Source organism: Panicum virgatum, chromosome 1N, assembly GCF_016808335.1.
Source record: "Panicum virgatum strain AP13 chromosome 1N, P.virgatum_v5, whole genome shotgun sequence".
In the NCBI taxonomy this organism is placed as follows: Eukaryota; Viridiplantae; Streptophyta; class Magnoliopsida; order Poales; family Poaceae; genus Panicum; species Panicum virgatum.
In genome coordinates, this window is record NC_053145.1 from 56,846,794 (window position 1) to 56,861,034 (window position 14,241).

Below are 14,241 nucleotides of genomic sequence, written 5' to 3' on the forward strand. Positions count from 1 at the left end.
CTTTTTAAAAACTTTTGAACATTAGAGTTTATTATTATGAGTCGCTCCGTATTCCAATCCCCATCATCCATGGCATTGCTCCTAAAAAGTATAGTTATAAGTTTTCAAAAAAAAAATGAAGATGAATATCCCTAGTACATCCATTTATAATTTTGCCAAAGTTATGATGCAAATAAAAAAATTATACAAAATTAATAAATTTGACGTGTCTGTGCACTACAAGATAAATTCCTAAGAATTTTGTCTTCTACCACACAAGCACCCAGAAGCTAGAATTTATCATTTTGTAAGATTTTTTAAAATTAATTTTGCATCTCAACTTTGAAGATATGGATGCACTATGTAATGCATCGTTTGAAAATGTTTCCAGAACCTTTTAACTATATTTTAAACGTTTTCATATTTTTACGAAAAGGTGATTTGCATGTTTAACTATATTTTTCCAGACAGCGGCTGCTGAACCCGTGAACCGTTTTTCTGACACGGTGAATCGGAGAGCACGAACCGACCGATGTTCGTTTTCGTTTCGGTGCTAGCCAAGGACATTGAACTCAACGATCACTCGAAAAATGCCCCCCAAAGAAAAAACGATCACTCAAAAAAAAAAGACATTGAACTCAACGACTCCAGCTTGTCGGCGTCTCGGCGAACTTTTTTTCTCTCTTCGATTCGAGTAGGGGTGTGAGCGGCCAATCAATTCGCCGGGATTCTGCTATGTCGAGCGGGGCCTCGTCATCGTCCTCGGCGCCGCGGGCGGAGGCCGGGGACGGATATTGGGCGGCGCGGGAAGAGGCGGCGGCGCGGCTAGAGGCGATGGCCGCGAGGCCTCTTGGGGAGGACGAACTCTCGGCGGAGCAGTTGGAGACCAACAACCAGCTCCAGGAGGACGAGGTAATGTATCGCACCCCCCAATTGCTTGTGGCTTGCGAGTTTGTCTGCTTCACCAGCGCGCACCCGAAATCGGTGGATTATATCTGGAGCTGCAGAGATTAACTTGTGACGACATATACAATATGCGCCGTAATCGTTGCACCTAGTCGTCTGAACTGGAATTCAGATATGCCAGAGGATGCAACGAAATTACCCTTCTATAGCATTGAGATTATTGTGTTTTTTTCTTGTTAAAATGTATGTTTATTTAGGACTAAGGACTGGAGATTTAGTTAGGATGGTGTTTATTTAGGACTTAGGACTGGAGATTTAGTTGGGATGGTGAATTTGTACATCTACCGCCTAGAACCGGGTTTAGTTAGGACTTAGGACTGGAGAATTGGGATTGTCAATTCTAAGTAATAGATGTGTTCACATGAGACTGGAGAATTGGGATTGTCAATTCTAAGTAATAGATGTGTTCACATGATAGCCATTCGAACTACTGTTGTCGCTAATATGGAGTAGCATATCATAATATGTTCAGGTGTTGGCACTGCAAGCTATTTATGGGGATGATATGGTCAACTTGGAGGATAAGGCGGGGCTTCGCTCTTTTGAGGTTTGTTTCAGTGCTTTGTCCTCCTAATGAACTCTCTCGTTCTTCAAGAGTGTAATGTTCATGTCTTCTTCCCCAGATTTTTGTCTGGTATCCAGTTCCTAATGGCAGTAAGGTCTTATTGAGTTTTCGTCCAAACGGAACTATGATTGGAACTGATAATGATGGGAGCCAAGATGTTGGTGAACTCTTTTATGCTTGCAGGTTAAAGCATTTGCCACCTGTGGTGTTAACATGTTTGCTGCCGCGTTCATATCCCAGTACATGTGCTCCTTATTTTACTATATCAGCCAAGTGGTTGGATGAACCAAAAGTTTCATACCTCTGTACCATGTTGGATGAGATTTGGACTGAGCTTCCAGGGCAAGAAGTAGTGTATAGATGGGTGGACTGGCTGAATAGCTCTTCATGGTCGTGCATTTCTTTGAACGACAGCATAGTATTAGTCCCAGATGCAACTTCAGATGTTGTAGATGAACGTGCTATTGCAGGAAAAGTTCTCGTTGATTCTACTATTCCTCTGATGCAAGATTACGATGAGAATAGATCTCAGGAAATATTTCTGAAAAGCCTACTTGAGTGTGGAATTTGTCTTAGTGAAAACACTGGTAAGTCTACCTTATGTAGTTAGAATGCTGTGTTTGGACTTTGGAATTGCTGACTTATGTACCTTAAAGTTTCTACCTTTTCTTTTTGGTTTATTTTGTTCATAACAGCTCTATTTTTGAAATAGAATTAGGATCTCAAATTAGGAAACAAAACAATACTCCTTTCGTTCCAAATTACTTGTCACTTTAGCTTTGTTCTAAGTCAAACATCTCTAACTTGGACCAAGCTTATAAGAAAATATGTAAATTTCCACACTATCAATATATATTTCATGGTGGATTTAATGAAACTAGTTTGATGTTGTACTTTAAAAAAAAACTAGCAGTGGCAGGATCTATAAAACTATGGATTATACGGTGACTTAGCTGCCTTCCCTTTATTGTCCCAAAGTAGAAAACATGCAAAACATGGTGTCTTTTCAGTATTTTCGTTGTTTGAAGCTTGAACCTTGTTTAGTAGTTTTTGACTCTGTTTCCCCCTCTTCATTTCTTCATTCTACCAGGCATAAATTTCATCAAGCTCCCATGCCACCATTTATTTTGCATGAAGTGCATGGAGTCTCACTGTAAAGTTCATGTGAAAGAAGGGAATTTAACAATGCTGACATGCCCTGATACAACTTGCCGCAGCCCCCTTCCACCATCAATATTGAAAAGCCTTCTGGGAGATGATTGCTATACGCGATGGGAATAATTTGTGCTACAGAAACTCTTACACTGCGTTTTGATGTTGATATTGGAGGGTGGAATTCGGAATTGGAATTGACTCCCACCAATGCCAGCGTTTGGATGTCAAATGAATTAGGAAACGGAATCACGAGCAGATACCGCGCGGCATTTGACTCGCTGGCGAGCGCCTCCTCCCGATTCATACCCCTCCCCCCTCGGTATCGCGAGGCATTCGCCTGCCGACTCCCCTCCTCGTTCGTCTCGTCGAAAAAAAAGAAGCCCCATCCTCGAGCTCAAGGACAGGCGGTCCTCTCCATCTCCATGGCCGAGCCCGTGCAGGACTGTCACACCCTGAAATTTTTGGATTTCAGGATGTGATTAAAATTTAAAAGTAATTCAACAATTTTCTTATAATTTTAAAATTTTCCCAACATTTATTTTCTTTACAGAGAATTTAGTGTGAAAGAAATAGATTGGTTGTTTTTTTAAAAAATTAAATGAGGTTGTTCTTTTGTGTTGCATTCATGCCGCACTGCATTGTTCTTTTTGTTGGGGTTCGGTTTGAATTTGAATTCTTGAATTCGAATTTGAATTGAATGTGCTTGAGTCATTTAAAAAAAATTGCAAAACTCTTCTATCTCTCCTCCTCTCTCCTGGCCCAGTCCGTTCCACCTCTCCCTTTCTTTTTCTTCTCCCGCGGCCCAAACTCCCCCTCCCGCCGGCCCATTTCCCTTTCCTCCCGCCCAGCCCATCATCTCACCTCCCTTCCTCTTTCTCTCTCTGCCACGCGGGGCCTGTCCGTCGGGGATTTCCCCTACCCCAGGTCGGGCACGGACTCTGCAGAGTCCGGCCGCACCCCGCGCCGTCGCTCTGCGCCTTGGCGCGCATGCCAAGGTGGCCCCACCTCGCCCCTATTTAAGCGACGCCGCTCCCCCTGGAAACCCTATCGAACCGAAGCCGCAGCCGCCTCTCGCGCAAACCCTAGCGCAAGCCGCCGCTTTTGAAGCTCTTGCCGAGCTCGGGAGCTTCGCATCGCGCCGCCGTTTGCCGCTTTCCCGACGAGCTTGACCACCACTGCAGTTTCGTGCCGAAGTAAGGATCGCCGCAGCCCCTTTTTCCCTCTCCCCCTTGCTCTCCTTCTCGCAGAATCGCTCGCCGGAGCTCTTGCTCCGCCATGCACTGTCGCGGGCCCTGTTGCGTTCTCCGAGTCGTCGTCCAAAGCTCGCCACCGCGTTCGCCGTCACCCCCGCGTGCTTCCCGTCCCAAAACCTGAGCCAAACCGTGCCGGAATCGCGTTTGCGATTAACGCCGGCAAGCCGCCGCCACCCTGCCTCGCTGCCGGCAACTCTGCGCCGCCGGCAGCTCTGCGCCGCCGCTTGCGCTGCCGCCAGCCTGTCCGATCCATCCCAGCCGTCCGATCTAGATCGGGTGACCCAGATTGGATCTAAACCAAAGTCAAACCCCAGGGTACCGGTCAACCGTGGCGGATTTGCAAAAGAGCCCCTCGCTTTTCTAGAAATCAAGCCGCGGTCCATGCTAGTTCAAAAGAATTTTTAAACCAGCCCAGTTTCTTTTGTTTTAGCCCCTGTTCTTTTATAAAATCTAACCCGCCGTCCCTAGTCCTTTGTTTTTCAGTCTAGCCCTCAAGGTTAAGGTTTAATTTTGTTTTAGTGCTCAGTTTCTTTACCCAGAGCTCCTGTTATTTCAAAACTTTTACAAATAAGTCCCTAGAATCCTGTTTTAGCTATAACTTCTTTGTTTTAGCTCCGTTTTCATCGATTCTCGCGCTCACGTGATCCTTGCAACGTGTGCGATAGCTTTATGACCTTGTTATCCTCTGTGAGCATAGTTTTCTGTGTCCTGCAAATCTTTTCCGCTAGCTCTTAACTCTATAGTTAATCGCGACTAGATCCCTGAAGCATCGTTTAGTCTATAGAATCGCCGTTTTAGTTCCGTTTTCTGTGTTTCTTGCGCTTTCGTAACCATAGCAGCGACCCCTATCCTTTAGTACGCTCTTTTAAAGTCTTTCTTTTGTTTTGGTGTATTGTTCTTAGATGTATCTTCTTATTTGCTTTGTATGTTTGCCCGATGATTGTTCCGAGTAGAAAGATCGCCGTTCGAAGATTGAAGATCAAGAGTTCTAAGTGAGCAAAAGCTGAAGAGCAGTAACAGTAGCTTTTCGTTGGAGAAAGGCAAGTGACCCTAACCATCTTTCTGTCTATGCTTATTTACAAGAGTATTATGATGATTTAATTGGAACATGGAGAACCACCCAAGAAAACCGTACAACCACAATACTATATGGCTCTGGTCTTGGCTAAGTAATTAGATGAACTATATGTTGTGTTGGGGTTGTTTTGCTTGGTGGTTATGAGTTTGTGTTGTGGAGCGGGTGAAGGAAGCTGTGTCTTCTGAGGGACCGCAAAGGCAGGGACCAACACATACATATAGGGATTCTTCGGAAAGGCCTCGTAGCGCCCCTATGCAATCACACCTCGGAAGTGTGGTATTGTGCCTAGTTATCACATTGTGTGGTTGGGTTCAAAGTTATTCGGAACTTTTACGCGAATTGTGGTGAAAGTGTACAACCTCTGCAGAGTTAAAACTAACCGGTTAGGCGTGCTCATGGTCAAGAGCGGCTTGGACCCTCACATGATTAATAAACTTAAAGATGGATATAAATCACATTCTGGTTATTTCTTGTGGCCTTGCTGAGTACCAACCATAAGTGTACTCACCCTTACTTACTGCTGCTCAGAAGGAAAGATGTATGAAGTCTGTTGAAGATGTTGCTGAGTTCTAGCTGTACGAAACCCCCAGTCGATTGCCTGTGAAGTTTGAAGTCTTCGTTTCCAGGATAAGCTGTATAACTCTGATAATCTTTTAATTGTTGTTTTTACGTGATACTGTTACTGATTATTCAATTATAATGTCTCTATATGTATGAAACTTGATCCTGACATACATATAGCTATGCATTCGGTTTTGTCCTTAAAACCGGGTGTGACAAGGACGAGCCTCTCCCCCTCCCCTCCCCTCCCGTGCTTGCTCCTTGATTCCATCTAGCAATTTCATCTGCATCCAAACAATGACTTTGGTCAATATCAATACTAGTCTGATTTGGCATTGAAACCAATTCAATGCCAAGGGCTCCAATATCGACATCCAAACGGAGCCTTAGATACAATGCCTGATTTGGTATATTGTCCCAGGTGTGATGCTGCTTGCTTGGGGGTTGGCAATGATGTTCAATGCCAAGACTATTTTTTCACCTTCTGCTCTTTGTGCAAAGAACGACGCCATGTGGGGAAGGAGTGTATTAGTCCAGCAGAGAAAATTAGCATTTTGAGGGTAAATATTGCATAATCTTTTAATGATTTGACTTTCTTTTAGTGAAATTAATCATCTATATAGTCAGCATGTTTTGTTTTTTCCTGAAATAAACATCATTTGATTTTTTATGGTACTTAACTTGAATGGGCGTATTGTTGCTCATCTTAATCATAGTATCTGTTACTGTTCCAAGATTCTGATGTGACCTGGTTCGGTGAAGTTAGGTATTCGGCTTTCCTTGACTATAATTTATCAACATAGTGTATGCAGTGCATGATTTTAATAGTCTCTTTAGTGAACTTAATTGTCCTTTTCGGTTGGTATGTATTAATACAAAGAAATCGTCATCATAAAAGTTGTGTTTTGATGACTGTGGTTTGTTCACAATGTCACTCGTTTGTGACTAGAGGAATTATTCTGTAGATGCATATGTAATTCTTAAGTGATGATAAACTTAATGTAATAACAATTTGAAGAACAAGAATGATATTATTTGAGCATGCTACTGTGTTTGGCAGTGCCGCATTTTATGTTTGTATGATTCATTTGAGAATTTTTTTCTTTATAATGTTGTTTATGAATACCCATCACAGTGCCATGACACTTGAAATATTCTACTTTTTAACAGGAACGGCACCAGAAATATTCTATGACAGAAAAATAATTGTTGAGACAACAGAGGGAAATAGATGAACTGCTAAATGTCATTGAAGTGCTTCGCAATTCTAAGCAATGTCCCTCTTGTAATATGGCTATCTCAAAAACTGCAGGCTGCAACAAGATGACCTGTAGGAACTGCGGGAAATTCTTCTGCTATCGTTGCAACCAGGCAATTAGTGGATATAACCATTTCTGGTAATCTTGATTCATGCGCAATTATTTTATGTTCAATCTTGGTTATACTCATCCAGAAGCTAAAACGTTTTTGCCACTCAAGGTATGGAGATTGTGTGCTGTTTGAACACACCAATCAAGGGAGACGCTTTGGACTCTATGAAGAATTCTGCTGTTTGTACTTGCTTTGGTTATTACTTACGAAACATGTCGACTAACATCTCAATGCAATGCCATGTTTTATTGGCAGCTGGGCACAAACAATCATATTTTGTGCATGGGTTGCCGAGGCCACTCCTGCACGTTATGCCGGAAGAAGGTTTTGAAGAGCTCTGGAAACTATGGACCGAGAGGTTGCCAGCAACACACAGATCCTTGAGACTCCAAATCTTGCTGTATACAGTACATCACTCCTTTATACAGAACATCTTCGCCACTTCCAGTGTTTGCATCCACTCGTTGCCCAAAACGAGAGGATTCCTGTTGGCGGGGACAATGTAAATTTGCAATTAGGAGGTTCCATGGTAGCATTTTAGCTAGGAGGAACTTTGATGTCAAGAGCAAATGGTTCGCCATGTAATTAACAGCAGAACAAGGCATTCTATTGACTGTAAATTGAAGATTCAATTCTTGGCGAACGGTTGAAGATTCAGTTCGTTTTTATGCATGTATCCACCAATTTGATCTGCTTACAATTTCACGCCAATTACTTAATTTGATCCTTACATAAAGTGGTGAAGCCTGCAGATCACGCCCAAGAAAAGTTATGTGATATATTTTCAGCGCCAATAACCTGCAGGAGGTGTAGAAATATTATTTTTCAATTGCTCGTAGGGCAGAGAAGTTGGAAGTTCTTGCAATAGCGTGCGATGGTGAGTCGTGTGCGATGCCATCAGCCTTACCAGCAGCAGTCCAGACCGGTTTGTATACGAGTTCCTGACTTCCTCGTTAATACAACCTCGCAAGGGCACGATTACTTTTATTTTTTTCAATGTGTGATGATGATGATGAGATGAAGGGCAAGTCGATACGAGCTGTGCGTACGTGCGACGTGCCGGCGTGACGTGAGCATCTGCGCGAGACTTTCACCAAGCAGTCGAGCGGCGGCGAGGCTCTCGCCGGAATACAGCTACGATGTCGCTGGAACCATCGTCCTCGGCGCCGGCCGTCGAGGTCGCTGCCGGGTACTGGGCGGCACGGGAGGAGGCCGCGGCGCGGCTGGAGGCGATGGCCGCCGCGGCTCGTGTTGATGACGAGCTCTCCGAGGAGGAGTTTCAGGGCAACAACCAGGTACAGGAAGATGAGGTAACGGATGACGCGATCGCTTTGATCAGTTTCTCTCTTCCTAATTACTATTTTCTCTTAGTTTCTGCTCATCGTTAAAACCTTCGATTCCTCGTGGGGTCGCAAGTCCTGACGAACTGCTATGCTGAATCTTGAAGTGCGTCCTGTAGTGCATTGCATGTTCAGACAAAAAGGCTGACGCGTTGATGTGTCTGACCGCTGAAATACTGTCAGATGTGTGAACTGTTGTTGTTACTAGCAATAGCATCTGATGACATGCTGTGATTGATCTCCAGCTGCTGGCACTGCGAGCCATCTACGGGGATGACATGGTCATCTTTGACAACATGGACGGCCTTCGTTGTTTTCAGGTAACTGAACATCTGAACCCCATCCCGATCCCCAAGTATTCATCTGCCATCGTTCAGACTGGTGCAGTCTCTGCAAACACCGTAATGCACACGTCCTTGCTCCTCCTCCAGATCTCTCTGCACTATCAACTTCAAGGTGAGATTCAGGTGTACATGAACGTCGGCACCAAGGAAACCACCGAAACCGGAGACGAAGGCGACGATGACGACGCCGACGACGGGCTCCTATACGCTTGCAGCCTGCAGCATCTGCCGCCCATAACGCTAACCTGCCTGCTACCGCGATCGTACCCGAGCACCCGCGCCCCCTACTTCGTGGTCGCGGCGAAGTGGCTGGACGAGCCGGAGGTCTCGAGGTTCTGCTCTGTTCTTGACGAGATCTGGGCAGCGCTGCCGGGGCAAGAAGTGGTGTTCAGGTGGGCAGACTGGCTGTGCGGCTCGTCCTGGTCTTGCATCGCCTCGGATGACCAGATGGTGCTGGGCCCAGACGCGAGCTCGGCTGGTGCAGATGAGCGCGCGATTGGCAGGAGCCTCATCCTTGACTCCACCATCCCTCTGATGCACCGCTACAGTGATGAGAGGTCGCAGGAGGCGTTTGATCAGAGCGTCCACGAGTGCGGAGTCTGTCTCAGTGAAAATACTGGTGCAGGAGACGTTTGATCAGTAAGTTTTCCTGGTGAATTTTTTTTTTCAAAATTTGATCCTTTTTTTTGTTTCACATTTTTTTAGGCAGAAACTTCATCCGGCTCCCTTGCAACCACTCCTTCTGCCTCAAGTGCATGGAGTCCTACTGCGGCATCCACTTGAAGGAAGGCAGCATGACCCGGCTGGCGTGCCCGGACACGTCGTGCCGCGCCCCGCTGCCGCCGCCCGTGCTGCGGCGCCTCCTCGCCGACGAGGGCTACGCGCGGCGGGAGTCGCTGGCGCTGCGGAGGACGCTGGACACGATGCCCGACGTGGCCTACTGCCCCCGGTGCAACGCCGCCTGCGTGGCGGCCGGCGACGACGCGCAGTGCCCCGCGTGCTTCTTCACCTTCTGCGCGCGGTGCGGGGAGCGGCGCCACGTCGGGGACGCCTGCGTCCCCGCGGAGGACAAGCTCGACGACCTGCTGGTACGCGCGCGCGGGGTGGCCAATCCGCATGGAACTCGTTCCTGTTCATCTTTGCTGAACTTTCCGTGTGCAAATCGGCCGGGCAGGAGCGGCAGAAGCTGAGAGCGTCGGCGAGGGAGGAGCAGCGGTCGGAGGCGCAGCGGGAGGAGCTGCTGAGCCTGCGGGAGGTGCTCCGCAGCACGAAGCAGTGCCCGTCGTGCCGGATGGCCATCGCCAAGACGGAGGGCTGCAACAAGATGGTGTGCGACAACTGCGGCACCTTCTTCTGCTACCGCTGCAGCCGCGCCATCAGCGGCTACGCGCACTTCGTGTGAGTAAAGCAAACCCAACTCCACCGAGATCCAGCCGCCTCGCCCTCGTGCAGCTCACAATTTTCAGGTGTCCTCGCAGCAACGGGGAGTGCGGGCTGTTCGAGCGCGTCGGCAGGGGGAGGCTCCCGGGGCAGCAGGCGCGGATGGACAACCACGACCTGGACGAGGACGTCGAGATCAAGGAGCCCGGGTGGATGCGGGCGCTCAGGTACACGTGCCCCACCTGCGGCGCCAAGCGCACCAAGGTGAGCAGCGACGCTTCCGCCATTGCTAGCTAGCAGAAATCAGATTCGGGGCATGTTGATGAAAGCAATCAGAGCTGCTCTCTTTGATTCTTGGATGAACAGGCGGGCGCCAACAACCTCCTGGTGTGCCGGGCGTGCCACACGCGGTACTGCGCGCTGTGCTGGAAGAGGGTCTGGGAGGTCTCCCAGCACTACGGGCCCTGGGGTGATTGCCAGCAGCGCAGCTGACCCAACTTCAGCCGAGAGCGCTGGCAAATGGATGCGCTTTCTCTCATCAGCTATTTGCCCACCCAAGCAGAGATATGTTGAAAGGGAGAAACAAAGAGCAACCATTGTTCATCCAAGAATGTAGTATCGGCTCTCGCTCAATCTATTCTATATTTACAGGCTTCCGTTGTAGTTTAGGCTTTAAACAGAAGTTGCTTGTTAGTAGTTCCGTAAGACAGCCCCAGTTATAAACCTATGGTTCAGTACAGCCTCGGCAATAGGTCGCTTGCGGTAGTCCGGATTAAGCATTGCCTGTCGAAACATAAACTAGAGTTAGCATCTTCGCTGAAGATGTGCATGCTGGCCCAAAGCTGACCACTGAAACAGAAAAATCCCTAGCTGGCCACTGCAATGTTGTGGATGATGTGCAGCAGTATAACTGCAAATAAGATTTGACTTAGCAATTAGCATGATAGAGGCAAACCTGGAGCAATTCCCATCCAGCACTATCCCCCAAATCTAGAAAATTTACTGCTTCCGACAACCGGTCATCTGCCAGACAATACCTACAGGAATTATGAAGGTTGAATAAGCATGTGTGTTGAATCTCAATGTCATGACTGGTCATCGGATCGGAAAATTAGAAAAATGAGCTTATTCACTGAGCACGATTTTTTTCTAATAAAAAACTTTCTAGGACTAAGCAAAAAAGGAAGCTTATTTTGTGTTAGCAACTCGTACTCTCTTGCAGCATAAATGTCAAGCCGGAAGGTGCTCTCCAAAAGTCTCTGCACGACCAATCGATATTCTGTTAAGTGTTTGAGTGGAAAACAGAGAGCAATATGCCTCTTGCAAGAACATGCAGTTAATATGTATCCTCAATCACCTGCAAGGAAATGCCATCCATAGTTCCTGCTTCGCAAAATGGAATAAATGCCATGTATGCAACAAGCAGACCAGCTCCATAACTGTTTTGTCAAGTACATGTAAATGTGAGTGATGTTTTTGTTGATGTAAAAAAGGAAAAAGAATACTTGCATGTTGATGTAAAAAAGGAAAAAGAATACTTGCATGTCATCAGCTATTCCAAAGGCTCGCTTCTCTAAAGGAGTTGATGCTCCAGCAGCAGATGCTCGACGCCACAGCCCATCTGACAATGCTCCAGCACCAACAGATGAATACCTGTCATTGTTCAAAATATTTCTCAGATATTGTCTTACTATATCAACATAATATGCCAAATCTCACTGATATCACTGGCAAAGGTAGGAAGGGGATGTAAATTATACCCAATATCTACAGAAAATGCCAAATCTCGCAGCCTTGGAACTAAATAGGGCCCCTCTTTCTCCATTACAGTGCTATAGGATAGAAAGGTGCACTAATCAGTAGTTAGTACTACAATGTGGAACGAAAGTTAAGACAAGTATGAGCATACTTGAGAATAACCGAAGAAGGCCCAAGGCTTTGATGCAGTCTATCATGATTGTGCATGTGAAGAAGGCCACTCATAGTTCCATTAAGCAGCTTAAGAACAAAGTATCTCCTTAGCTCCAATTTGTATGCTCGACTGAACGGGTTCCAAAATGGCATGTCTCCAGATTGCTCCCTCAGTTGCCTTTCACTGGTTATTTTTGCATAGTCTGCAGCACTGTATTTCCCATCATCGCGGAAGGCTAGCCACTTTAGTAAAGCTATGTCAGTCTCGCATGCCACAAAGTTTGCCATATGTCGGGGAATCCGAACACAAAAAAGGTCTATAGTACTAAACCTGTTCTCCAGTTGCTGTCTCAAAGGCCCCTAAAAGAAACTGAATGTTGTCACATATGTCCCTAGGATCACTCTGCAAATAGAAGACGAGTGGATTTTTTTGGTGTGTAAATAACATGTCTAAAATAATCATTCATGCTTGTGGTTTGTGTTAGCAATTATGATTTACATAACCTGAAGAAATGCATGAGTCCTTAGCTCATTCAGTGCCATTAAATCAGCTTCAGAAGCACCAGCACGGGCTCCAGGGTATACCTTTGTTCAAATCCTATGTCTTAGCACGTATAAGATGGTCAATATATTCATATATCTATGGCAATGAAAGGTACCATCATAAATTGCAACCAAATTAAAAGGGTGAAAATATATGTCCTGCTACAAATAATCTTTTGATCAGTCTGTTGAACAAATTTTCAAGGCACGGCATTCTACCGATGTACTATTTTCAGATGATCAACTGAACTTAGCAAAGTGACAATTCTATGCATACCTTAAATACAGCCTGCGTGCCCCTTAATGGGCCTTGAACAACCCTTCCCTCATAAAGTCTGGGAAACAGGCCATGATAAAAAGAATAATGAGTATGACCTTACTGTGTTAAAAATTCAGTATATTAAGTTCCTTCACAAGAAAAAAAGAAAACAGCATGCATCAGTTAGAAGGGAATAACCTAATCGTCACTTCTCCTTCTCCAATGTCTTGGACCCTCAAACGTTCAAGCTCTTCTGCTGAATATCCAAGACCAAGATCTTGAATACCAGCAACATTTGAAGGCTCTCCAAATTGAGAAGATGAGTAACTGAATCACATGGCAAAAAGTTAGACAATCTTCAAATAATTTTTTTGCACCAATCTTGTAATTTTTTTAAGCAAACCAGGTCCTTCATTTATGCTATAGCAAAATGGTAATCAGCACTAAATGCAGAAGTAAGGCTAAAGCATCTTATGGTTCTTTCAACAGGTCTCTGAATAACATATATGCAGCATCAATACATCATGTTATACAAAAATATGTGGAAAGTATTTTCTACAGTGTTTATTTAAGAGAATCCAACTTAGGTGGAAATTAGTAACCAACCACCGAGGAATCATCCAGGAGTACATAGATACTATTGATCCATAATAATCTCCAAACATTTCTCTGAATTGGTCATACCTTAGTAGCTTCCTAACATAACCAGAAGCAACAATCCTAAGGATGCCGACTCATTTCAAGGGGAAGGGCTAAGGGCTTAATAATGGTGATAATACAATTAATCATCACTCCAAGATCTCAACTTCAACCCCACACAGCCCATTTCGAAGGGATTTCAAGCGGAATTAACCTAATCAGCCTAAGCAACTGCTAGAACGCTGCGAATGTTGCAACCAATCCGACATTCAATGACACACTGATACAAGACACTCTAGAATTAGCTCCAACTTCCAAACAGAATCAGAATATAACCGCACCGTTCGCTCGTATTTCTCGAATGAAATCAAAATGGACGCGGAATCAAGCAAGATTCAGAAAAGCTTACCTTGTAATGTTCATGAAGCCATAGCTACCCAGGAACCTGCCCACCTCGAAGTAAGCGGGGTTGGTCATGAGCGCCGCCGAAACCAGCTGCAGCGACCCTCGGCGAGGCCGCCGGCGCCACCCGCCGTGCTCCGGCGAGGGGAGGAACCGCGGAGGCAGGGCTTTCAGCATATCAACCGACGGGCCGACAGTCTGACACGTGTGTGTTCTCGGATAGGCATCAGAAGCCACCCTCAGCCACACAAGCACTGCAATTTCTACTCTTTTCTGTTTTCTTCAATCACTTTTTATACTACTTTAAAATAGAAATTGTGTTTTCAAAAAAAATAATTTGTATAGACACCGTGTCCACTTGTTTTTTTATTAGAGATGCAACAATAATGAGATCTGTTATTAATGGACAATTTGCTAGCATAACTTTGAACAAGAAAAATCCTTTGAGGCTCAACATTTTTTTAGATCTAAAAACCTGGTGACTGGAACCTTACG

The 14,241-nt window shown here is 45.5% G+C and overlaps 3 protein-coding genes across 5 annotated transcripts; 2 read left to right on the forward strand and 1 right to left on the reverse strand.

Moving 5' to 3' along the window:
- Window positions 1–377: 377 nt before the first annotated feature.
- LOC120656879 (E3 ubiquitin-protein ligase RNF14-like) lies at window positions 378–7,604 on the forward strand. Of its 2 annotated transcripts, XM_039935081.1 has the most exons (6): window positions 541–891; window positions 1,418–1,492; window positions 1,569–2,097; window positions 5,979–6,117; window positions 6,728–6,954; window positions 7,037–7,604. In XM_039935081.1, the coding sequence occupies exons 1-4, from the start codon at window positions 715–717 to the stop codon at window positions 6,113–6,115; spliced, it is 918 nt and encodes a 305-aa protein (XP_039791015.1). In that variant the 5' UTR covers window positions 541–714; the 3' UTR covers window positions 6,116–6,117; window positions 6,728–6,954; window positions 7,037–7,604. The 2 variants fall into 2 exon arrangements, with proteins under 2 accessions (XP_039791016.1, XP_039791015.1); XM_039935082.1 differs by lacking the exons at window positions 5,979–6,117; window positions 6,728–6,954; window positions 7,037–7,604 and adding an exon at window positions 2,601–2,853 and having other exon boundaries at window positions 378–891.
- A 1,252-nt stretch (window positions 7,605–8,856) lies between these two features.
- On the forward strand, window positions 8,857–10,014 carry LOC120653707 (E3 ubiquitin-protein ligase RNF14-like). Its single transcript, XM_039931390.1, has 3 exons — window positions 8,857–9,231; window positions 9,318–9,700; window positions 9,787–10,014. The coding sequence occupies exons 1-3, from the start codon at window positions 9,060–9,062 to the stop codon at window positions 10,012–10,014; spliced, it is 783 nt and encodes a 260-aa protein (XP_039787324.1). The 5' UTR covers window positions 8,857–9,059.
- A 545-nt stretch (window positions 10,015–10,559) lies between these two features.
- On the reverse strand, window positions 10,560–13,988 carry LOC120656880. Of its 2 annotated transcripts, none has more exons than XM_039935083.1 (12): window positions 13,754–13,986; window positions 12,904–13,032; window positions 12,724–12,781; window positions 12,408–12,488; window positions 12,235–12,306; window positions 11,902–12,146; window positions 11,753–11,824; window positions 11,535–11,645; window positions 11,350–11,431; window positions 11,205–11,251; window positions 10,948–11,029; window positions 10,560–10,775 (listed from the first exon to the last, which is right to left on the reverse strand). In XM_039935083.1, exons 1-12 carry the CDS (start codon window positions 13,921–13,923, stop codon window positions 10,683–10,685), a joined length of 1,242 nt encoding a protein of 413 aa, XP_039791017.1. In that variant the 5' UTR covers window positions 13,924–13,986; the 3' UTR covers window positions 10,560–10,682. The 2 variants fall into 2 exon arrangements, 1 of the variants encoding a protein (XP_039791017.1); XR_005668031.1 differs by having other exon boundaries at window positions 10,562–10,775; window positions 11,531–11,645; window positions 13,754–13,988.
- Window positions 13,989–14,241: the final 253 nt, after the last annotated feature.

Bases quoted from the DNA above. Each gene is read 5' to 3' on its own strand.
- LOC120656879 (XM_039935082.1), top strand. From the start codon at position 715: ATGTCGAGCGGGGCCTCGTCATCGTCCTCGGCGCCGCGGGCGGAGGCC. The intron at 892-1,417 runs GTAATGTATCGC...TAATATGTTCAG, and splicing joins ACCAGCTCCAGGAGGACGAG to GTGTTGGCACTGCAAGCTAT. The intron at 2,098-2,600 runs GTAAGTCTACCT...TCATTCTACCAG, and splicing joins TTGTCTTAGTGAAAACACTG to GCATAAATTTCATCAAGCTC.
- LOC120653707 (XM_039931390.1), top strand. From the start codon at position 9,060: ATGGTGCTGGGCCCAGACGCGAGCTCGGCTGGTGCAGATGAGCGCGCG. The intron at 9,232-9,317 runs GTGCAGGAGACG...ACATTTTTTTAG, and splicing joins CTGTCTCAGTGAAAATACTG to GCAGAAACTTCATCCGGCTC. The intron at 9,701-9,786 runs GTACGCGCGCGC...TCGGCCGGGCAG, and splicing joins ACAAGCTCGACGACCTGCTG to GAGCGGCAGAAGCTGAGAGC.
- LOC120656880 (XM_039935083.1), bottom strand. From the start codon at position 13,923: ATGCTGAAAGCCCTGCCTCCGCGGTTCCTCCCCTCGCCGGAGCACGGC. The intron at 11,825-11,901 runs GTATGCTCATAC...TCTATCCTATAG, and splicing joins CCTTCTTCGGTTATTCTCAA to CACTGTAATGGAGAAAGAGG. The intron at 11,646-11,752 runs GTATAATTTACA...GAACAATGACAG, and splicing joins GCATTTTCTGTAGATATTGG to GTATTCATCTGTTGGTGCTG.